The following is a 22277-nucleotide window of genomic DNA, read 5'->3' on the forward strand; positions in this document are numbered from 1 at the left end:
TTAACCTTTTTTGCTTGCGTCATGTTAACAGAAAACAATGGTAATATGCTGAAAATTATGTTTCAGTTTATTACTAAAATTGTGTTGTAGACCAAATTATTGTTATTGTTATTAATTACCTGCCCTTCACCCTAAAGTCCCAGGGTAGGTTACAACAATTTAAAATAAATCCTTAAAAACCATTAAAAAACATTAAAATCACAAAAATAGGGTGGATCCTAAAAATATACTTCTTAGGTATCAAGGCCAGGGTAAAGAGATGCCTGGTTTGCACATTGCACTAAGCCAACCCATGGTTTAGCGTGAAGGCACTAGTGTGCAGGCTCCCAGGGAGGAGGTTGCAGCTGCTTCATTCCTCTCTGGTAAATCTGCTACTGCACCGCACTGAGCTAAACCATAGCTTGGCTTAGTGTGTCATCTGAACCAGAGCTTGGAAAAGTTACTTTTTTGAACTACAACTCCCATCAGCCCAATCCAGTAGCCATACTGGCTGGGGCTGATGGGAGTTGTAGTTCAAAAAAAGTAACTTTTCCAAGCTCTGATCTGAACCTGGACTCTTGGTTACAGCTTGTGGTTTGCCCAGGAGAACTAAATCACAAGACCAGGTTCTAATGAAACACTAAGCCAAGCTATAGTTTACCTCAGCACAGCAGCACAGCACCTGGGAAGGAGTGAAGCAGCTGCGACCTCCTCCCTGGGGCCTGCGTGCTCACATTAAGCCATGGTTTGGCTTAGTGTGACTTGTGAACCACGGCAGGATGCTGGGTGCCTCATATCATCTGTGCGGCCTACCTTCTTCTTGAGCTAGAATGCCACCCCCGCATGCAGCTGTACCCTGAAGTGGTAAAACAAGAGATGAACATTAAATTCTTAGTGTTCCCTCATGTAGCTCTCAGCCATCCTTATCTCATGAAACAGAAAAGAGCAACAGGGCCTAGTAAAACACCCATGTTACTGAACAGCCATCACTTCATATAGCCAAGTACCCACTCAGAAAGAAGAGGGCCAACATTCAAAACAAACAGAAGGGTTGAGCCTGGGCAGCCGCCTTACTTGCTAGCCTTCTTCCCTTCGCTCTGAGACTTTCCATCCACTTCTGCTTCACTGAGCTCTTCCGTGGGGCTCTGTGGCTCGGACCTGGGAAAAGCAGTCTTCAATGTGTCCACAATCGCGTTCATCACAATCTGCAAGAGGGATGGAAAAGGACAGGGGAGCCTTCAGCGACAGGAAAGACGACGCACCTGCTAAGAAGGGATCCAAGAGACCTTTTCACTTTGCCAAACTTTTCATGAGGGCTAAAGTGCAGCTCTCCCAGGCCACATTCACACCACTATTATTCCACTTTAAAAAGGCATGGCTTCCCTCAAAGGATCCTGAGAACTGTAGTCTGTGAAGGGTACTGAGAAGCCTCTATTCTCCTCAGAGAGCTACAATTCCTGAGTGGTTTAACTATCAATCCCTCGTCCCAGACAACTCTGGGAACTGCAGGTCTGGGAGGGAAAGCAGAATCTCCTAACAACTCTCAGCACTCCCAAACTCAAGACCTGCTCCTTCAAGGGGAGGACAACCCCATCCAGAACAGGTTGCAATCCCGTCCCTGAAGCAGTTTTTCCCTTGACCAGCAGTACTTCTATCTTGTCTGGATTAAGTTTCAGTTTGTTAGCTCACATCCAGCCTTTCACAGCCTCCAGGCACCGGTTTAGGATGAGCACTCCCTCCCTGCAATCAGGTGGTAGGGAGAGATAGAGCTGAGTGTCAGTACCATAAATATTATACAAACACTACAGGGGCATCACAGGCTACCCCACCTGAAGTCATGGAATCATGAGTCCAACCCCTTGCACAATGCAGGAATCCAAATTAAAGCATACCATAAAGTCCCCCATCCCTGCTCAGCCGGGCTCTGTGAGGCCAGGGGAAGTCTGGAAGAAGGAGCGTTCTGGGGGTGTGGTGGGATGGGGCAGCAGAGACTTACCCTTCTTCCAAACTGCTTTCAGCTCATTTGGCCCAGCAGAAGTTACACTGGCGAAGGGGGTGGTATAAATCAAACCCTATTTAAAAGGCTTGTTTTCTCGCCGCCAGGCTTGGGGGACAGCTCAGGCAGCAGCAGCCCCGCTCCTGAACGGTGTTTGGAATAGAGATAATTTACTCTGGCTTAATTTAGGCCAGCATAAATTATGCCATCTTCCTATAGTTTGGATTGCTCTGTTAGGCAAGTATACATCCGACTGCAATCTGCAAGTAAGGTCCATGAAACATAGTGAGTCTCACTTCCAAGTAAGCATTCATAGCATCATGCTATTAACTCATAGGGAACTCAGTGGTAGCCACTGAGAATGGGAAGCCCCTACTTGACATTCTGCTTCTTGGTCACTAATTCAGCGTGACGGAACATTGGGAAGTGGCTTTTTGCTAGTAAGGGAGCATGGTAATTATTTCTGTAATCTCTTTGTGTTAAGAGTTTTCTGCTATGCATACACTTACCTTGTCGATTCTGGAAACCACAAAGGGCTTTTTGACAAAGGCAATCCTGGCATCTGTGTTCAGGGCCAAGAATTCCTGCATCTCCTCACTGTTGGCAATCTCAGAAATAGCACACAATTGCTGGAACAAGAAAAATGCTCTCATTCTGAGTATAGGAGCACACCTGAGTGCATTTTAACCAGGGTCAGCAACATTCACAGCCAACACTGAACACAAGCAAATGGGGATGTGACCTGCCTTGCTGTTTTACGTAACAAGATAGCACAATCCTCCTCCCCTGCAATGACTACCTTCCCACAGATTGCACTGAGACATGATAGCACTACATAGTAACAGATCTCTACTAGCATTTCTACAGTGGCAAGACTCACTCCACAAACACACATGCCTTAATGGTCTGGTTTGCATGACACCGTAAGACAAACTATGGCTTAGAACGAGCATGGAAGCTCCTGGAAAGATCATTGCCAGTTCCCTCCTTCCTAGTTGTTTTGCTGCTATGCTGCACTGAGTGAAAACAAGGTTTGGCTCTGCATGTTGTCCGAACCTGGGTTCATGGTTAAACTCTCTCCTTGCTAACCACAAGCTGTAGACAAGAACACTGATTCCTCTCCAGGGGCCTGCACAGTCCCAATTAGCCACGGCTTAGAATCATAGCACAAAACAATAGAGTTGGAAGGGCCCTATAAGGCCATCAAGTCCAACCCCCTATTCAATGCAGGAATCGAAGTCAAAGCATACCCAACAGGTGGCTGTCCACCTGCCTCTTGAATGCATCTAGTGCTGGAGAGCCCACCACCTCCCTAGGTTATTGGTTCCATTGTCGTACCGCTCTTGTTGTTGTTGCTATGTGCCTTCAAGCTGATTCTGACTTATGGTGACCCTATGAATCAGTGACCTCCAAGAGCATCTGTCATGAACCACCCTGTTCAGATCTTGTAAGTTCAGGTCTATGGCTTCCTTTATGGAATCAATCCATCTCATGTCTTCTCATTATGTGTCCAAAGTATGATAACCTCAGTTTCATCATTTTAGCTTCTAGCGACAGTTCTGGTTCTAACACCCAATAATTTGTCTTTTTCGCAGTCCATGGTATCCGCAAAGCTCTCCTCCAACACCACATTTCAAATGAGCGGATTTTTCTCTTATCTGCTTTTTTCACTGTCCAACTTTCACATCCATACATAGAGATCGGGAATACCATGGTCTGAATGATCCTCACTTTAGTGTTCAATGGTACATCTTTGCATATGAGGACCTCTTCTAGTTCTCTCACAGCTGCCGTCCCCAGTCCTAGCCTTCTTCTGATTTCTTGACTATTGTCTCCATTTTGGTTAATGACTGTGCTGAGATATTGATAATCCTTTACAAATTCTATGTCCTCATTGTCAACTTTAAAGTTACATACATCTTCTGTTGTCATTACTTTAGTCTTCTTGACTTTCAGCTGTAATCCTGCTTTTGTGCTTTCCTCTTTAACTTTCATCAGCATTTGTTTCAAATCATTACTGGTTTCTGCTAGTAGTATGGTATTGTCTGCATATCTTAAATTATTGATATTTCTCCCTCCAATTTTCACAACTCCTTCATCTTGGTCCAATCCCACTTTCTGTATGATATGTTCTGTGTATAGATTAAACAAATAGGGTGATAAAATACACCCGTCTCACACCCCTTCCTACTGGGAACCAATCAGTTTCTTCATATTCTGTCCTTACAGTAGCCTCTTGTCCAGAGTATAGGTTGTGCAACAGGACAATCGGATGCTGTGGCACCCCCATTTCTTTTAAAGCATTCCATAGTTTTTCATGATCTACACAATAGTTAGGCAGTTTTTCCTGATGTTCAGCTAAAATCTGGCTTCCTTAAACTTGAGCCCATTATTCCGTGTCCTGCAATTTGGGATGATTGAGAAGGGATCTTGGCCCTCCTCTGTGTGGCAACCTTTCAAGTACTCAAAGAGTACTATCATATCTCCCTTTAGTCTTCTCTTCTCAAGGCTAAACATGCACATTTCTTTCAATCTCTCCTCATAGCTCTTTGTTGCCAGTCCCCTGATCATCCTTGTTGCCCTCCTCTGAACCTATTCCAGTTTGTCTGCATCCTTCTTAAAGTACAGTGTTTAGAATTAGATGCAGTACTCAAGATGAGGCCTAATCAGTGCCTAACAGATGGGAACTAGTACTTCACACAGTTTGGAAACTATACTTCTGTTAATGCAGCCTGAAATAGCATTTGCCTTTTTTGCAGCCACATCGCACTGTTGGCTCTTATTCAGCTTGTAATCAACAACAATTCCAAGGTCCTTCTCGAATGAGCCAAGCTTCCCCCATCTTATAGCTGTGTATTTGATTTAGTTTACCATGTCATGCAAATCAGACCACTGCAAGTCTCACTGTTCAAAATGACTGAACTGCGCCTACCAAGTCACCTTTACAGTTTTTTTTTTTAATTGCTATAGAAATTAAGTGACAGGACAGGAAACAACAGTCCCCACCTTGAGGAATGATTCCAAGAGACTTTTTCTGGCTTCTACTTTATCTGTGTCCATGTTACCAAAAGGAAGGTCGGGAAATAGCTTCTTTGGACCTTTAATATCTGGAAATTAAAAATAAAAGTATTATTACAATGCATCATTAACATATTAACATATTTGTTGCATTTATTAATTAAAATATTGATATATCACTTTTCCAAGTTCAAAATGATCTACTACAAAAATACAATTTAAAACCAAGAATATCACTCAGAAACAGAGGAACCACCATAGGAAATGATTGTAGGGTTGAAAATGATTATCAAGCAAAAGCCTTACAGCTTAATAATAATATAACTTAACAAATAAAAAAGTGTTTTTTTCTTTGGGGGAAAGACAGGTGTCCATCAGTGCTCTGACCCTAGCTACAGAAACGGTGTGCAGTATTCTCACGACTGATGATGTGGTGAACACTCAATGAGATGACTAAAAAGAATGCAGCTCAGCACAATGCCATAAGTTTGGATATCTGTGTCAGATATCTGTCCCCCACTGAGTTTTATGGGAGACTGCTCAAATCTCCCCTGGAAATGATGTCATTCTTCACACACAGTCCATGGTGTGTCTATCCTGAGATTTTGCATAAGTGCAGAATTTATTCATTGTATCTGAACTTATATTCTGTGACATTTCAACTCCTTGGGACGGCTAACATTATTCTGCCTTATCCTTCGTTACCAAAAGACAGTTTTTTTTTTAAAGTGTTACACCAGCGGTTTCCAAACGTTGTTTTCCCCACAGACCACTTGAAAACTGCCAAGGGTCTTGGAAGACCACTTCATGATTCTGCCGACTGCAGTAATTGAACTTTGTTGTGTTAGATGCGGCATGATCTTTCATTGTATTTTTATGGCTGCTTTTATTCCTTACACTGCGTTTTTGGTGTTACAATTTGAATTCCATAGAATTCAAATTCTAATACAATAAAATACAACGTAAGAAATAAGCCATAAAAATACAGCTGAAAAGCAACATGAAAATTAACTGTGGACATGCAGTGGATCATTGGAGGAAGCTCACGGAGTACTGATGGTCCGCAGAGCAAGGTCTGGGCACCTGTGCATTATATTACACCACCTTCTTGAAGATACACAGAAACCAGGCTCTGGGGAGTCTCCAGGAGAAGATCACAAAGAATTACTGGGCTAGATGGACCAATGGTTTGACTTGGTATAAGGCGGCTTCCTAAGTCAAAGGACAGTCAGCAAGAACTCTCTCTGCGTGTCTTTGTGTACCAGATGGGTGCACTGGTGGTATTCCTAAAAAAGCACATTCCTGGTGGATCAGAAAGCACAAGGGGAAAATAAGAGCGAAAGGAGTGCTTGAATTATGGGGAGAATAGGTTGGAGGGCCTTAATGAATTCCACAAGCCCCAACCAACTATGGCTCCCATTATGTTCTAGAGACAGTAGCTAAAGGGGCTGCAATGAAGGGGGAGAGACAACAACTCTGGATCCCCTCTCATCTGTGCAGTGGGTAAAGATAGCCTCTTACACACAAAAGGCCATCACATTGACTTAGGCTGCAATCCTAACCCCACTTACCTAGGAGCAAGCCCTAGGGAATTCAGTGGGACTTCCTTCTGCGTAGACATGGTTGCAGCCTTAGAATCTCTAGAGAATTTTGGTTTTCAAAAAAAGGAACCAATGAGCATTCAAACATAAAGCAATGTTGCTGCTTATTGTGTTTAAGAAAGAATGCATTTTTCCGCACACTGAAAAAATACTAGAGAAAAAGCCAACTGATCAGTTCTTGAAAAAAAAAAATCACATACTTCCAATTCTCAAAAGTCTCTCTCTCTCACACACACACAGGTCTCTATAATGTCATTATTACCCTACATTTGGGTATATAATTTTATATCAATTATGTTTTAAATATTAAACGTCAGTAGCGCAATTGACCATATTTCCAGCCTTCAGACAAATTGGGCCACATCTCCCCCGCAACTTTCCTTCCCCTCCTTCCTGAAAAATAGATGAGAAAAAAATACCAGTTTCTTATCCCCATAAATATTTCTAACACAATTTATTCATTCATTTATTTATTTAATTTAATTTATATACCGCCCTAAGCCCAAAGGCTCTCTGGGCGGTGTACATAAAAGGTAAAAGCAAGCACAATATATAAATACAATAAATACAATAACTCAAGAAACAAAAACACACAAACAATACGAAAACCAAACAACATCCAGAATACAACATAGTAATAAAATACTGTAAAAATACACTTTAAAATGCCTGGGAGTATAAAAAGGTTTTCACCTGGCGCCGAGAAGATAGCAGCGTCGGCGCCAGGTGCACCTCATCGGGGAGACCATTCCACAGTTCAGGAGCCACAACCGAAAAGGCCCTATTTCTAGTCACCATCCTCCAAGCTTCTTGATGGGATGGTACTCGGAGGCGGGCCTTAGATGTTGAGCGCAGTGTCCGGGTAGTTTCATATTGGGAGAGGCGCTCCACCAGGTATTACGGTCCCATGCCGTGTAAGGCTTTATAGGTCAAAACCAGCACTTTGAATTTAGCCCGGAAACAAATAGGAAGCCAGTGCAGACGGGCCAAACAGGTGTTATATGAGCGGACCTTCTGGTCCGCGTCAACAATCTGGCCGCTGCATTCTGGACTAACTGTAGTTTCCGAACTATCTTCAAGGGCAGCCCAACGTAGAGCGCATTGCAGTAGTCCAATCTAGAAGTTACCAGAGCATGAACGACTGAGGCGAGGTCGTCACTGTCCAGATAGGGACGTAGCTGGGCTACCAATCGGAGATGGTAGAAAGCATTCCGTGCCACTGAGGCTACCTGAGCAATAATCTTATACAGAGATATGGCCCAATGAGTTCAGTGGGACTTATGCCCAGGGAAGCACGTATAGGACTTCAGCCTTAAGGTTATATTCCAAATTCCTTCTATTTCTACCAGCCTTGCTCTGCACCCATTCATTATAAGACTGGCATTTCCTCTGACCCAGACATCTACTTACATCCTGCCTTCATTCCCAAAGGGTTCTCAATTGAAATAGCAGCCATCAATATGCAAGTATAAAACAGCAGTGTTAAAAAAACAGAGGTTAACTGCTAAAGACAGCTACAAAGACAGAACAGGGCTGGGCAACCTGTGACCCTCCAAATGTTGTTGGACTCCAACTCCCATCAACCCCCCCAACTAGCATGGCCAAAGGTCAGGGATGATGGGAGTTGTAGTCCAGCAACATCTGGAGGGCCACAAGTTTTCCAGCCCTGGGACAGAAAGACAACAGACTAAACTCACAATATTATACATGCTTTTTTTGTTGTTACGGTTATGACTTATGGCGACCCTATGAATCAGCGACCTCCAACAGCATCTGTTATAAACCACCCTGTTCAGATCTTGTAAGTTCAGGTCTGTGGCTTCCTTTATGGAATCAGTCCAACTCTTCCTCTTTTTCTACTCCCTTCTGTTTTTCCCAGCATTATTGTCTTGTCTAGTGAATCATGTCTTCTCATTACGTATCCAAAGTATGATAAACTCAGTTTCATCATTTTAGCTTCTAGTGATAGTTCTGGTTTAATTTGTTCTAACACCCAATTATTTGTCTTTTTTGGAGTAAATCCCACTGAAATTCAGTGGGACTTACTTTCAAGGAGACGTGCTTAGGGCTGCTCTGCAAAAGAGCTTTTGAAGAAAGCAAGATTCAATACAAACTTTTTATGAACTTCCGTAGATCTGGTTTCTCCTCCAGTCGCGTTTGCAAGTTCAAGAATTCTCTATATCGCCGGTTGACAGTATGGTAAGCCACCTGCTGGAGACTGCTGGTATTCTCACTGTCCAAAGTTGTCTCATACTGCAGGAGAAAGAGACCATCCATTAATCAAGGAGACCAGACAGCCATTGACTTTCTTACCAGAGGTTGCATAAAAGCACAGGAGATGGAAGAGTTCAAAAGAGGGTAAGTTCTAGAATGGGGGTGGGGAACTGGGCCTGGCCAAAGTTCAATCCTTCCCCCCCCCCCGCCTGCCTATGTTCTTGGGTGGGTAGAGCCACCCGCTTGTCAATCACCTGTTGTTGCTATAACATTTTCCCTTTGCCTGTATGGTGTGAACTCAGACCACTGCAGGCAACGGCACAGCACTTTGCAAACACCAACAATCAGCTGATTGCCGGTGCCTGAAAAGCCCGGCGCCCTTGAAAGCACCGCCATGATTGTCACTGCTTGCAAAAGCACAGGATTTTGCAGGTGCCAACAATCTGCTGATTGTCAGCACTTGCAAGGCACTATGCCCCCTTCCAGTTACACTAGGGCGTTTCTGATGGGGAGTTCCCAGTAGGCCTCACTGTCAGCACCGATCAGCCATGGCTTTACTTGCCCCACATATGATGTCAGGTGTGGGGAAAGCAGGCATGGTTTGGTGAAAATGGCCTCATGGGCCGAACTGGGATCTGTGCTTGGCCTAATTAGGCCCACGTGCTGAAGGGTCCTCACCCCTGCTCTACAGATACCTTCTCTAACCTTGGATCCCCAGATGTTTTTGAACTATCATCATCATTCCCAGCCGGCATGGCCAACGGTCACAGATGACAGGAGCTATAGTCCAACAATGTCTGGGAACCCAACGTTGTGGATGGCTACTCTAGAAATTAGATCTTTCAAGAGTTACAAAATGAACAATACCCCCCCGTTTGTTACTAACATATAAATGTGTCAGATTCTACTGACTGCCTACTCACTCAGAACACCAAGAGAGATACAATGGAGTTACCTTTACGGTATACAAAGTGTAAGGATGGAACCCCGTCCCACTGTGCTCCCGGGTGGTGATGGTCCCGGTTATCCGCAGGTTTTGGATGACAACAGGGCCATCAGGGCTACTGAGTGGCTCAAAGCTGAATGTGCCCTGAGGAGCGGTAGGGGAGGAAGACAGCAGGCCCGGCAGCTGAGCAAGCTCCTGAGGGCTGTGGGCCAAGCTTTCAGAAGACACCAACTCTTTCTCCAAGTAGGACGGCCGCTGCAGGAAAGTCTTGTCTGAGTCCTCCAAAAGAGCCGTCAAGGAAGCCAAGGTCTCCTCCTTCTCCACAACAGCCTCAATCTGGATATCAGGGCACGGGCTCAGGGAGGCAATTTGGGGGCCAGTTTCAGAGCTAGAGCCAGGGTTATCTTCCATATGCCTGCCTTTGACTCCCAGGCCATCCTCTTGATCCAAGCAGTCAGGCCCCTCCAGTGCTGTGAAGGAATCCGCAAGGAATTCCTCGTTAGACATGAGCACCATGGAGCCAGAGTCTTTTCCTATGTCAGACGCAGGAGACTCAATTTCCAAGTCTTCACAGGGGAAGAAGGAGCCCAGAGTAGCAGACTGAAGGCAGGGCACAGATGTGCTGCTAGTTCTCCTTCTTTCTAAGCCAGCGCTCAACTCTCTGCTGATGGGTTCTTTCCCCTCCAACAGGTGGCCCTCCAAGTCATCTAGTGCATCACCGGTCAAAGACGCAGGACTCCTTGGAGAAACTGCCCTGGCCTCTGGAGGAACTTCCAACTGAAAGGCCAGAGGCAAGGAATTGGGTACCACAAGCTGGCATGGACAACGGGCCGGTACCACCGGCGACATCTCCAGCTTCTCTTTCCCTCCAGCCTTGGAGAAAATCCCAATCAACAGCAGGTTAAGCCAGTCGGGATCTGCAATTTTGTTGATCATGGGCAGCAACACGTTGCAGGTCACGAGTTCCACCACCACAAAACGTCCGGTCCTGGTTTCCAGGTGCGGTTCAGGGACCAAGACATGCAGCAGTAAGTCTACAATGCGCCGAGCATAATCCACCTCGCTTGCAGGGCTCTGGACGGCCATGTGTGGGCCCGACAGTTCACAGTACGCTCTCCATAGCCAGTCGGCCCTTTCAGCAGAGTCTCGGGGGCACCCTGCCTCCTCTACTTTTTCCCGGGCTTTCTTGTAGGTCTGCAGGTGGCAACCCACAAGCAGAAGCACCTTCTGGGTCAACGCCTGCTTGTCCACCAGGGCCATCCTCCTTTTAAGCTCCAAGGCCAGGCCCGTCATTGCTCTCTTCACTTCGTTCTCGAAGTCCCCCTCGCTGCTCACCGCCCGATACCAGGAAGACACAAAATCGCGAACTACCTTCTGGATCGTGTTCTCAATCTCCTTGTCCAGCTGCTTCTCTGCGTCAGGGTTTGGGGGGCTGCTCTCCAGTAGAAGGAACCTCTCCAGATGGACTCTGCTGCTGGTCCCAATCACCGCTTGGGAACCCAGCCAGCCACCCAACACCGCCAGCAGCCCGGAAAGGATGCAAAGCAGCCAGACGTTGACCAGCAAGTGGACAACCAGCAGCCAGCCCAGCACGGCCCCCAACACAATCAGCTTCCTGTTTCCCACTATGTCGCCCAAGCCACCGCAGCTCGAGGTGGCGCCCAGCTCACGGGTCCTTAACATCTTCCGTCTTCCCCAGCCCCTTCTTTCTATTTTTTAAAAAACGAGTGCCGATCCCACGGCTGTCAAAGGCATCACATCGCTGGCCAAAGTTGGATTTTTTTCTTTTTTTTTACATTTAAAGGAGCACTTTATTTATTTTTGCTTACAAAGTGGCACGGATGCTGTCACTGCCGACGGAAGGGCTTTAAGGCAGTTCTTTCCGCAGTCTTAAAAAGGGTAACAGGCAGACCCAGAAAAAAACTTGCGGAAAGAAAAAAAATAAGCAAGGTACAAACTGCAAGCTCCCTCTCCCGCGCTTTGTATTAAGGAGGTGCAAAAACGGCTGCTGTATAAAAAGGAAGAAAAACTCCACAAACTCATCCCCGGGCTTGCTGCAGCTGCTTGAAACAACCCGAGCTGTTCCCGTCTCCCGTTTTTTTTATTTTTGCAACCCCCTTTTCTGCATCACGGGGATTTTTTCAGCCGACACACACACACCCTTCTTTTTTTTTGCATCAAATTCCAGCCAGCGCAGCCTGTCCCTTGGACGTGCAAACGATCCACACATCAGCCCGCTGCGACACGGGCGTCAGTTCCAGGGCTCTCCAAAGCGCCGGCAAAAGCGCCCGGGCGCACCGTTCCGCAGGTCCGCCTGGGTCAAAGGCGTTGCATCCGTTCTGCGCTCCCGCAGCAAGGGCTAGCGCCCCTTCTGGCCGGAGCGCCCATCGCGGCGCTTGAAGGATTCGAGAAGCTTTGCCGGTCTTCCGGACGCTTCCTGGGTCTCCCTGCCAAAGAGGCGTCGAGGAGAAGAGGCGAAGCGGGCGCGGTTTTTCGGCACCGCCATCTGGCGACCGAAAGGGAGCGTGGCGGACGGCGAGCCTGAATCAGGGGCCGCCGCTCCTTCTAGCTTTTACATGCCCTCTTTATTTCCGGGGACCGTCCCTTTTTGGATTTATTCCTGGTCAATCCAGACCCTACAGCTGAACGTCAGGAAGACTAAAGTAATGACAACAGAAGATTTATGTAACTTTAAAGTTGACACAAGGACATTGAACTTGTCGAGGATTATCAATGCCTTGGCACAGTCGTTAACCAAAATGGACACAGTAGTCAAGAAATCAGAAGAAGGCTAGGACTGGGGAGGGGCAGCTATGAGAGAACTAGAAAAGGTCCTCAAATGCAAAGATGTATCACTGAACACTAAAGTGAGGATCATTCAGACCATGGTATTCCCAATCTCTATGTGTGGATGTGAAAGAGATGGATTGAGTCCATAGAGGAAGCCACAGACCTTAACTTACAAGATCTGAACAGGGTGGTTCATGACAGATGGTACTGGAGGTCACTGATTCATAGGGTCGACCTAAGTCGTAATTGACTTGAAGGCACATAACAACAACAAGCCAGACCCTCCAGTATTTTATAGTTAGAAGCATGGATAGGAGCACATGTAGCACACATACACACCATTTTCATACCAAGGATTACTGACCGAGCCTGTCTCCCCCTACCCCTCCGCGCATCTGTCTATGCATTTTTGGGGAGCGTGCACTGTTTTTGGAATCCAAATCGCATCTGCCTGACTCAGCGCAGCCGACGGTCAGGGATGATGGGAGTTTGAGTTCAAGGATAGCCGGAGGGTGACCTCTCCCCCTGCTCTGTTTAAAAGCTCTGGTACCGAAACTTTGGCTGTCCGGATGACACTGAACTACGACTCCCATTGTCCCTAGCCTTTTGCCATGTTTGCTAAGGCTGAAGGGAGTTGTAGTTCAGCAACATCTGGAGGGCCACAGGACCATAACATAGGAAGCTGCTTTGGCCCGTCTAGGTCAGTATTGTCTACACTGACGGGCAGTGGTTGTCCAGGGTTTCTGACAGAAGTTTCTCCCAGCCCTACGTGGATGCTGAGGATTGAACCTGCAAATTTATGCATGAACTGATTAAAAGGAATCAGACAATCTATATATTCCTTAAACCTAGAGATGCTGGGGATTGAACCAGACCCATAGCCAAGGGGCGCTAGGAGGGCCTAATTTTTTCTTCCCCCTTTTTTACAAATTATTAACTAATATTAATATTAATTACAAATAATAATGACAACAAATTTGTTCTCCCTCCCCCTATTTATTGCGGGTCTCCCTGAACTTTTAGGCTGGCTATGGGCCTTGATTTAACCTGCAGCATTTTCTGCACTGTAAAAAGGAATCATAGAATCTGAATATTCCTTAAACCAGGGGTTGGGACCACCTGAGCTCTTCCAGATGTTCTTGAACTCCGCCTCCCATCTGTGGCCAATAGTCAGGGATGATGGGAGTCGCAGGCCAGTGACATCTGGAGGGCCACAGGTTCCCCATCCAATAGCGAACGTAGGTTGTGTACAAACCATGCATTTAAAGTGTACCCCCCAAAAAAAAGAATCTGGGGAACGGTAGTTTACCCCCTCACTGAGCTACAGTTCCCAGCACCTTTAACAAACTAATTTGCATAAGTTGTGCCTCTGCTATTTTATATGGATAGTTACCACAGGGAAATTAAGATGATGGCTGGCTAGGATCTCACCAGCCCTGCATTTCACAGTGTGCCCGGCTGCTCTCCAGACTGTCAGTATTTTGCGGGAATGATTCAAGTGCATACCAGAATTTTAGGGTTGAGCAATTAAAGTGGATTAAAGTTAAGGTGTTGGACTACGACCTGGGAGACCAGGGTTTGAATCCCCACATAGCCATGAAGCACACTGGGTGACCTTGGGCCAGTCACTGCCTCTTAGCCTCATGAAAACCCTATTCAGAGGGTCGTCATAAGTCAGAATCGACTTGAAGGCAGTACATTTACATTTAAAGTTCTCTGTCGGGCCTAGTGTTATAAACCCACTTTAAAAAACCAACAGATTTGTGGTATCATAGTGCTTTAAATGTATAGTGCAGAGGGGGCTTTGACAAGACTTGAACACTGACTAATGAGAACATCTCTAGGTGCTGAAGAGTCTGGAAGAAATGAAGTCCTTTGAGTTAACAGCTGAAGAGCTGGGTATCTTTAGTCCAGAGAAGAGATTATTAAGGGGAGATAGGATAACGCTATTCAAATATATGAAAGGCTGCTACAGAGAAAATGGAGCAGTCTTGGACCCTATCTGTACTATGCATTTAAAGAAGCATCATATCACTTTGAACAGTCATTGGCTTCCCCCAAAAAAGTTTGTTAAAGGGTGCTGAGATTTGTTAGGAGGTTCCTATTCCCCTCGCAGAGTTACAATTCCCAAAGTGGTGTAACAATCAGTCCCTCTTCCCGGGGAACTCTGAGAATTGTAGCAAATGTGATTAGTCACTTAGAAAATGCAGGCATTTCCACCACCTTGCCTGCTTGTGTACCATAAATTCTGGAGCCCACTTGCAGTGCCTGAGCTCAGTCCAGGTCATTTATGAAGTGCTAAATGATCCATGAGCACGTGCAGAGTGCCTTCCCCTCATCAGCAACCACAGCCTCCCCCACCCTCGCCCCCATATCTGGGATGTGAGGACATGGCTTCCTGAGCTTTGTAGCTTGTGGCTTCATCAAGAGCAATTGTCTCTCGGTTGTGCATGACAAGTTGCGCCTGCTGCAGACTTCCCCAAGGCCCTTTAATGATGGCTCACACAGCTGGGATGCAATTTTAAACTGGGGACTTCCAGACTCATCACTCCTGAGCCGAGCCATCGCGCAACAACAACACCGGCTCTCCTAGGAGCTTGTTAAGACGATTGTTTTGTTTTATTTTTAAGGTTAGCAGCAGCAAGCCACTGAACATGTTATACCATCTTGTATGGAAACTCCCTCGAGCGTTATTCCCCCACGAGCAAAAGTCAAGACAGTGCCAACGCAGAACACTCCTAGGGTGGAAATCCCCCCATCCCAAGGGAGGTTCTGCTTAAGCAGAAAATTAATAAGCCCTCTCTAAAAGTGAAAAAAACTATCTGTGAGTTTGGGAAGCAAGAATGGAATTGTGTTGGGGGGGGGAAGGTGGAGTTAAAGGGGAAGCTTTTGTTACTCAGGGACAAGACAGGGCTTTCCAGGGGATTTTTTTTAATTGGTTTGCACTTTTTAAGTCTGTCTCAGGGTTTCCACATTGCCGCATACAGCCCACAGGATGGATCCCGACAGGCAGTCCCGGGAAGGATGCTGCATAGCAAAAAATCAGCCTGCCAAGTCAAACTCATCCAAAAGATTATTAGTCTGGGGACAAAAGAGAGGGGAGGAGGCACGCCATTCTGCCTAGGAAGAGGTAATGTAATTTTCTTAAATGAGTTTGGATCTGCATCGTAGGAACATAGGAAACATGCTGAGGTGCAAGCCCATTGCTCCATCTCTAGCTCAGTGCTTACACATTGTACATTTGCAGCACATTGAAAGGACATTATTTTCCCCAAAGAATCCTGGGAACTGTAGAACTCATAGAACTACAGTTCCCAGAAGCCTTAAGAAACTACACAGGATTCTTTGGTGAAAATAGTGCTCTTTCACTGTGGTTTGCATGGTGTGTACACTGCCAAAAGAGGTAAGGGAGAAATTTGATTCAGTTCAAGGGAAACTTCAGTTCAAGTCATCCTTTGACATTTGCGTTTCTCTGAATTTGGCAATGCAGTTCTCCAACCAAGTACAGCGTACAAAAACGCATATAAAGGCTGCATAGAATACATATATTAATTAAAGTAACATATAACAATGCTTTATATTAGGGGAAATTGCTTTGCAAAATTGTGTATATTAAGACAAAATTGTGTATATTAAGACAAAATTATGTAAAAATGTGTATATTAGGGAAATTTGGACTAAAATGCTGATGAATCTTCATGAGGATTCTTTTTTAAAAAAATCACAAACTGATGTGGAAATGAGGACAACCAAATTTAATACTGGCAAAATGAGAAACTGAGAGAAACAAATTGATAGATTTGCCCATCCCTATCTCAACTGACTCCAAGGTTTCAGACAGGGGACTCTCTCAACCCTACCTAGAGATGCCAGCGGTTATACTTGGGACTTTCTGCATGCATGCAAAGCATGCACTCTACCACTGAGCTACAGCCTTCCTAGGGCACTGGGGAATCCATTCCTTTTTTTCTAAAAACCAGAACGGTTTTGCACTATCGTCCATTAAGGCTCAGCGTAGGATTTGGAACAGAAGCATTCAGAAGTGAATCTGACAGGGAGAATGGAAGACAGTGGTTAAAGCCAAACCAGATTTGATACAATTCACACAATCTGAGATTTAATAAGTGTTTTTAAAAAGAGAGAGAAAATCTATATTTAGTTATCTGAATCAGGACTGAAGCAGGGGGGAGAGATATTTAAAGCCCCCATAACCTCCCACACTAGGGTCCCTGTCCAGTTTGTAGCCCCCACACCTGCTATTAAAACCATTTACACAATTGCTAGTTGTGGGAATGGTGTCATATTTGGTTGACGCCCACTGTGGCTTTTGATTCCATGGAACAACAGGTTCTTCTTGGTCTATGGAGATAGGAAGACGTTGGAGTCCCTGTGGTGTGGTGGTTCTGTTGCTGCCTACCTGAACAATATGATACTATTGCTTAGACTGTTGCACATGTTTTTAACCCATGAGCAGAGCTTGGAAAAGTTACTTTTTTAAACTACAGCTCCCATCAGCCCTAGCCTGCATGGCCACTGGATTGGGCTGATGGGACTTGTAGTTCAAAAAAGTAACTTTTCCAAGCTCTGCCCATGAGGTCCTGGAAGCTTCCATCTTGGCCCTGATGCTCATCAGAAAATTTGGGCTGTGGTCATCATTTTGCAATGCAGATGGGGCCTTTTATCCTCATACCATTCCTTTAAAAAGGTATGTGATCAGGGTAAGATGACCTATTGAGCTTTATGACTCGGTAGGAAATGGAGGACTCTCAGTACCCCAGGGCTAATGGTCTGTTGCTGCTCCACCACAGCAGATCTTGGAGAATCTCACCAATGATCTGGTCTGGGTCACAGCCTCCACTGTTTTCTCATCACACAGTGGCCCGTTAGCCTGGGGGAGGGGAGGGGTGAGAGCGAGAAGGTCATCCAGGTAATATTACCCATATGTGCATGTTGCATTTAGTTTGGCCCTTCAGAACAAAAATGGGAAACTGGCCTTCCAAGTGTTGCTGGACTACAAATCCCATCATCCCTGATCATTGGCCATCCTGGCTGAGGCTGATGGGAGCTGGAGTCTAACATCATCTGGAGGGCCACAGGATCCTCACCCCTGCCTTACAGTGAGAAGACATGGCACCTTTTGTTTTCCATTAGCCGATTGGTGGAAAACTAATTTGAGTGTCTTGTAGTGACTTGATAAAATAAGCCTCTTTTGTTGTTGCCAACTTTTCATTATCTCTTGCTCCTGTGCCTTTTGTACGAGTTTCATAAGATGCACAGCCTTAGACAGCTGTTTTCTACTATAATCCTTTATGAGGCCCAATAGGAGAAAAAAGGGTCCTCTCTTCTTTCCAGGAGGTGTTAATGCTACTTATGTTGGGAGTTTGAGATCTGCTATAACTCCTCTCCTGGTAGCATTTACGCTTACTGAAAGATAGCGGCTGCCCTTTGCGCTGAGCGAAAATGACATGGAGAATCTCTAGAAGGCAAGTACAAAATATGTGTTGGTTTCTAGTTGGTGTCCTGTATTTCATTCTTAACACAGCTTATTTATTTATTACATTTATTATTTATTTATGTATTATTTGATTTATATCCCACCTTTCCTCCAAAGAGGTCAAGGTGGTATACATGATTCTACCCCTCCTCATTTTTCTTACAACAACCCTGTGAGGTAGGTTAGGATGAGAGACGGTGGCCCAGTTTACATATTGTCTCCCCCAGACAAACCATGGGTGATAAGCCAAGAGCAAACACTGGCTACAGCTCATGGTTTTTCTCTGAAATGATGCAAACTATGAGCCCAGATTCAGAGGTAACACACTAAGCCAAACCATGGCTTAGCTGGGGATAGAGGAGCAGCAGCAGGACCGAGGGAGGAGCAAAGCAGGTGCAACTTTTACTGTACCTGCACGCTTGCACATTTAGTTTTAGCCATGGTTTGGCTTATCTTTATATGCAGACCAGGCCAGTGTGTAGTCCAATTCACCCAGTGAGCTTCATGGCTGAGGGGGGATTTGAACCTTAGCCTCCCAGGTCCTAGTCCGACACTGTTAACACCAAACTGGATCTCTTAAGAGTGTGTCAAATGCAAAAAAAAAAAAAGGGGGAGGGGGGAAGGGTGGAGGAAGGATTTCATTTTAATCAAATGTAGTTTCCCAAACCATGCCCACTTAGGCAGAACATTTTAAAAATACTTTTCAATAAGTTTTGTGTGATATTGTTTTATTTTTCTTTCTCTATTAAGGTGATTGTTTCCCCACCTTTCTGCAAAAAGATTCCAAGTCATCTAACAATTTAAAATTTGACAATTACGTTTAAAACAATAAAGCATTCATAAAGTAAAATGCAGAGATATAGCAAAAATAAGATTTGACAGGTAACGTTAACATGATACATTTATATTTGGCAAAGAAATGCGTCATGTGCAGGTGAAAGAATCTGGCTTAAAGTTCTAAAACAGGAGTGGGGAACCTGTGGGCCTCCAGATGTTGTTGGACTCTGACAAAATCACAGTGTTTATTTCTGTTAACTCATGCTTAGGTGTGATAGGATCAAACAATAGAATGTTGAGTGTGATTGGCCGGAGTGTTTGCAAGGGAGGGGGGAGTGAGTGAGTGAAAGGTTTAAAAAGGGGTAAAGTGACAGTTATTATTTTAGACAGGGCTGAGTTTATGAGATAGATAGGGATTGGATAGGGCTTGATCTGTTGACAACTAACGAATGGGTTTGGGTCTTATTGTGGTTGGTTTTAGGGTGGGCAGGTAGGCAGGGCAGGTTTAGAACAATATCTCATATTACGTCTTTAAGTGATTCTGTAAACATAATATTTGTTGGTTGATTTATTTATAAAATCCCACATGCGGGCTTGTTCATTACTTCGCTACCAAACAAGGGTCTAACCACTAATAACTACATATAAGGCTGCAGGTATAAACCACATTCAACCCATTGGCCACTTCTAGGGAGGAGGTGGGATTGCTGAGGCTTGTGGTGCAGTAGGTAACTGTCTAAAGCTGAGGCAGGCATCTTTGGGGTCACCTATTTCAGGCAGGAAGGAGCAGGGAGGGTTGTAGGCCCAGGACCTGGGACAGCACAGACTCCAATTCCATCAGCCCCAGTCATCATGATGAATGGTCAAGGACAATGGGAGTTGTAGTCTAACAACAACTGAAGGGCCACAGGTCCCCTGCCCCTTCTACAGAGCAGCCTTCTCCAACCTAATGCGCTCCAGAAGTTGTTGGACTCCAGCTCCCATTAGCACCAGGCAGCATGGTCAGTGGTTGGGGATGATGGGAGTTGTAACATAAGAACATCTGGAGGGCCACAGGTTCCCCATTCCTGTTCTAGACTTTGGTGTATGGAATGATGCATTGGTGAGCTTGTGCATGTCTAACATCACGATGCAGGCCTCAGACGCAGGCTGGCAGTAATTCGATCATTCGCTGTTGTTCTCCCTACCTATTCAGGAGGACTTGGAGAAATTGTGGTAGGGAAAGGCCCACGAGCCTGTCTTCTTCCCTCCAAAGGTTAGGACACCCCCTTTTGGTCCTTATTGGCATACTGGTCTGAGAGCAAACTATCTGATGGATCACCTTCTTCCATGTAAACCTACCTAACAACTGAAATTGAAAAGGTTCTTCTTCAGGAGCCCTTGCCTTCAAAGGTTAGATCTGAAGGGGGGACCTTTTTCAGCCCAAGGGCCACATTCTCTTCCGGGGGCCACATGCTAGAGGCAAAAGTAGGTGGAGCAATGATTATATATATTATCTTTGTACAAGAGGCTAGTTTCTCCACACACTCATGTACCCCTCTGTATCCTCCATCCAAACAAGCAAAAGGCATGATCAGAGTTCAAGTGAAAATTCCAGCCAGGCTGAAACATTTGGGGTGTGAAGAAAGGGTGTGGCCTGATGAGAGTCGCAGAGATGCTTGGAGGGTCACATTCCGTCCTCAGGTTCTCTTGCCACTGAGTTAATTAACAACAAATTGGCATTGCCGTCTGCCCTGCAGCTGTTTCTCAACTTCATCACATCATGAGAACGTAAGAGTCCTGCTGGATCAGGCCAGTGGCCCATCTAGACCAGCATCCTGTTCTCACAGTGGCCAACCAGATACCTATGAGAAGCCCACAAGCAGGACCTGAGTGCATCAACACTCCCCCCACTTGTGATTCCCAGCAACTGATATTCAGTAGCATACTCCTTCCTACAGTTGAAGTAGAACATAGCCATCATGGTCAGCAGCCGTTGACAGCCTTGTCCTCCATGAATTTGTCTAATCCTCTTCTAAAGCTGTCCGAGTTCGTGGCCGTCATTGCCTCTTGTGGGAGTGAATTCCATAGTTCAGCTCTGTGCTGTGTGAAGAAGTACTTTCTGTCCTGAATTTTCCAACAGTGTTGTGAGAAAGGGAGAAAAACTTTTTTCTGTCCACATTCTCCATGCCATACTTCATTCTGGATGTGAAAACTCGGTCCTTCACTTGGTTCGACGGCTTGTCCTTTCCAAGGCAGCTTAAAGGCAAAGTGATTCCTGCACATGTTGGACTTCAGAATTAGATCTGGAGGCAGTCTTCAGCTTTGCTTGCACTTATGTAGAAAGCTGGGAATAGCTTGGCAATCATGACTAGAACCGTCTGGGAGTTCAACTGTCTTGTCAATGAGATCCAGACAAGGAGTGCAAAATGTTTTTTGGAAAATCTGCAGTAATTACTCCACCGATTACGGAGAAATATGGGGATGGGGTTGTCATGCCAGAGTTATACATCTCAGAAAGGGGATATGACACCATCAGAAGCTCTTTGGAGTAGATTTGAGTGCCACCGGGGATCCTAGATGGATGGCTTCTCTCAACCATTATTCTCCCCAGAGCCATTTTATTTTTAAAGAAATGTATCTTGCAAGGAGAGGTAAGTTTCTGCATGTCTCATTTTTAAAAATACATTGACTGAGCAACCATTTCTTATGTTAAAAGTTATTTCAGCCAGAGAGAACAGAAGGATGTGGAATCAAATGCCAAGAGATTTGGAAAGTCATTTTGATCTTGACACTTGAACTGACAAATAACTTCATTTTGTACTGAGGAGGAGGCTCGAATGTTTTTAACTGCTGGATGAGAGTGAGGAGGAAGAAGCAGAAGAAGAAGGTGGCTTAGTTAATCGCAAGGCAACTTCTTTCTGTACCAGATGATGTTTCAAAACCTGCTGGGAACCATCAGTCGTACAAGTGTCTGAAAAGCAGGGCAATGAAAGAGAGATTAATTTGTAACCATGGCAAACCACAAATTTTAACAGCTGGTTATGAATTGATAAATTGGGAGCTCTTCTGTGCTGAGTGCGCCATCTTAGCTCAGGAAGACTTAGTCAATTGGCACAGGTGAGTGTATATATGGCTGAAATAAGAGGTCGGCTAGAGGTTAGGGTGTTCAACTAGGGCTGCATACACACCATACATTTAAAGCACATGACTTCCCCCCAAAGACTCCTGGGAATTGTAGTTTCTTAAGGGTCCTGTGAATTGTAGCTCTCTCTCTCTCTCTCTGTGAGTGTGTGTGTGTGTGTGTGTGTGTGTAAACTGCAGTTCCCAGGATCCATTGGGGGAAGCCATGTGCTTTAAATGCATGTACATATCCTAGAACCTGGGAGACCAAGATGCAAATCCCCACTCAGCCATGAAGCTCACTGGGTGACCTATCAGCCTAACCTACAGGGTTGTTGTGAGGAAAAATGTGGAGGGAGA

The 22277-nt window shown here is 45.3% G+C and overlaps 1 protein-coding gene across 5 annotated transcripts in view; it reads right to left on the minus strand.

The window, feature by feature from the left end:
• SNX19 (sorting nexin 19) overlaps nucleotides 1-12176 on the minus strand; it is a 47174-nt gene extending 34998 nt beyond the window's left edge. For 2 of the 5 annotated variants that reach the window (XR_009758708.1, XM_061593057.1), the window contains exons 1-5: nucleotides 9764-12176; nucleotides 8709-8847; nucleotides 4982-5082; nucleotides 2485-2604; nucleotides 1054-1184 (exon numbers count right to left, since the gene is read on the minus strand). Coding sequence is in view for 4 of the 5 variants with exons in the window: in XM_061593057.1 (XP_061449041.1) it covers nucleotides 1054-1184; nucleotides 2485-2604; nucleotides 4982-5082; nucleotides 8709-8847; nucleotides 9764-11437 (2165 nt within the window). In the remaining variant the exon portion in view is untranslated. Of the gene's footprint in view, nucleotides 1-1053; nucleotides 1185-2484; nucleotides 2605-4981; nucleotides 5083-6564; nucleotides 6634-8708; nucleotides 8848-9763 lie in introns of those variants that run through there. The other 3 variants (XM_061593058.1, XM_061593059.1, XM_061593060.1) reach the window with 3 other exon arrangements.
• Between the last annotated feature and the right edge of the window lie 10101 nt (nucleotides 12177-22277).

The sequence above is a fragment of the Rhineura floridana genome, chromosome 12, assembly GCF_030035675.1.
Source record: "Rhineura floridana isolate rRhiFlo1 chromosome 12, rRhiFlo1.hap2, whole genome shotgun sequence".
NCBI lineage: Eukaryota > Metazoa > Chordata > Lepidosauria > Squamata > Rhineuridae > Rhineura > Rhineura floridana.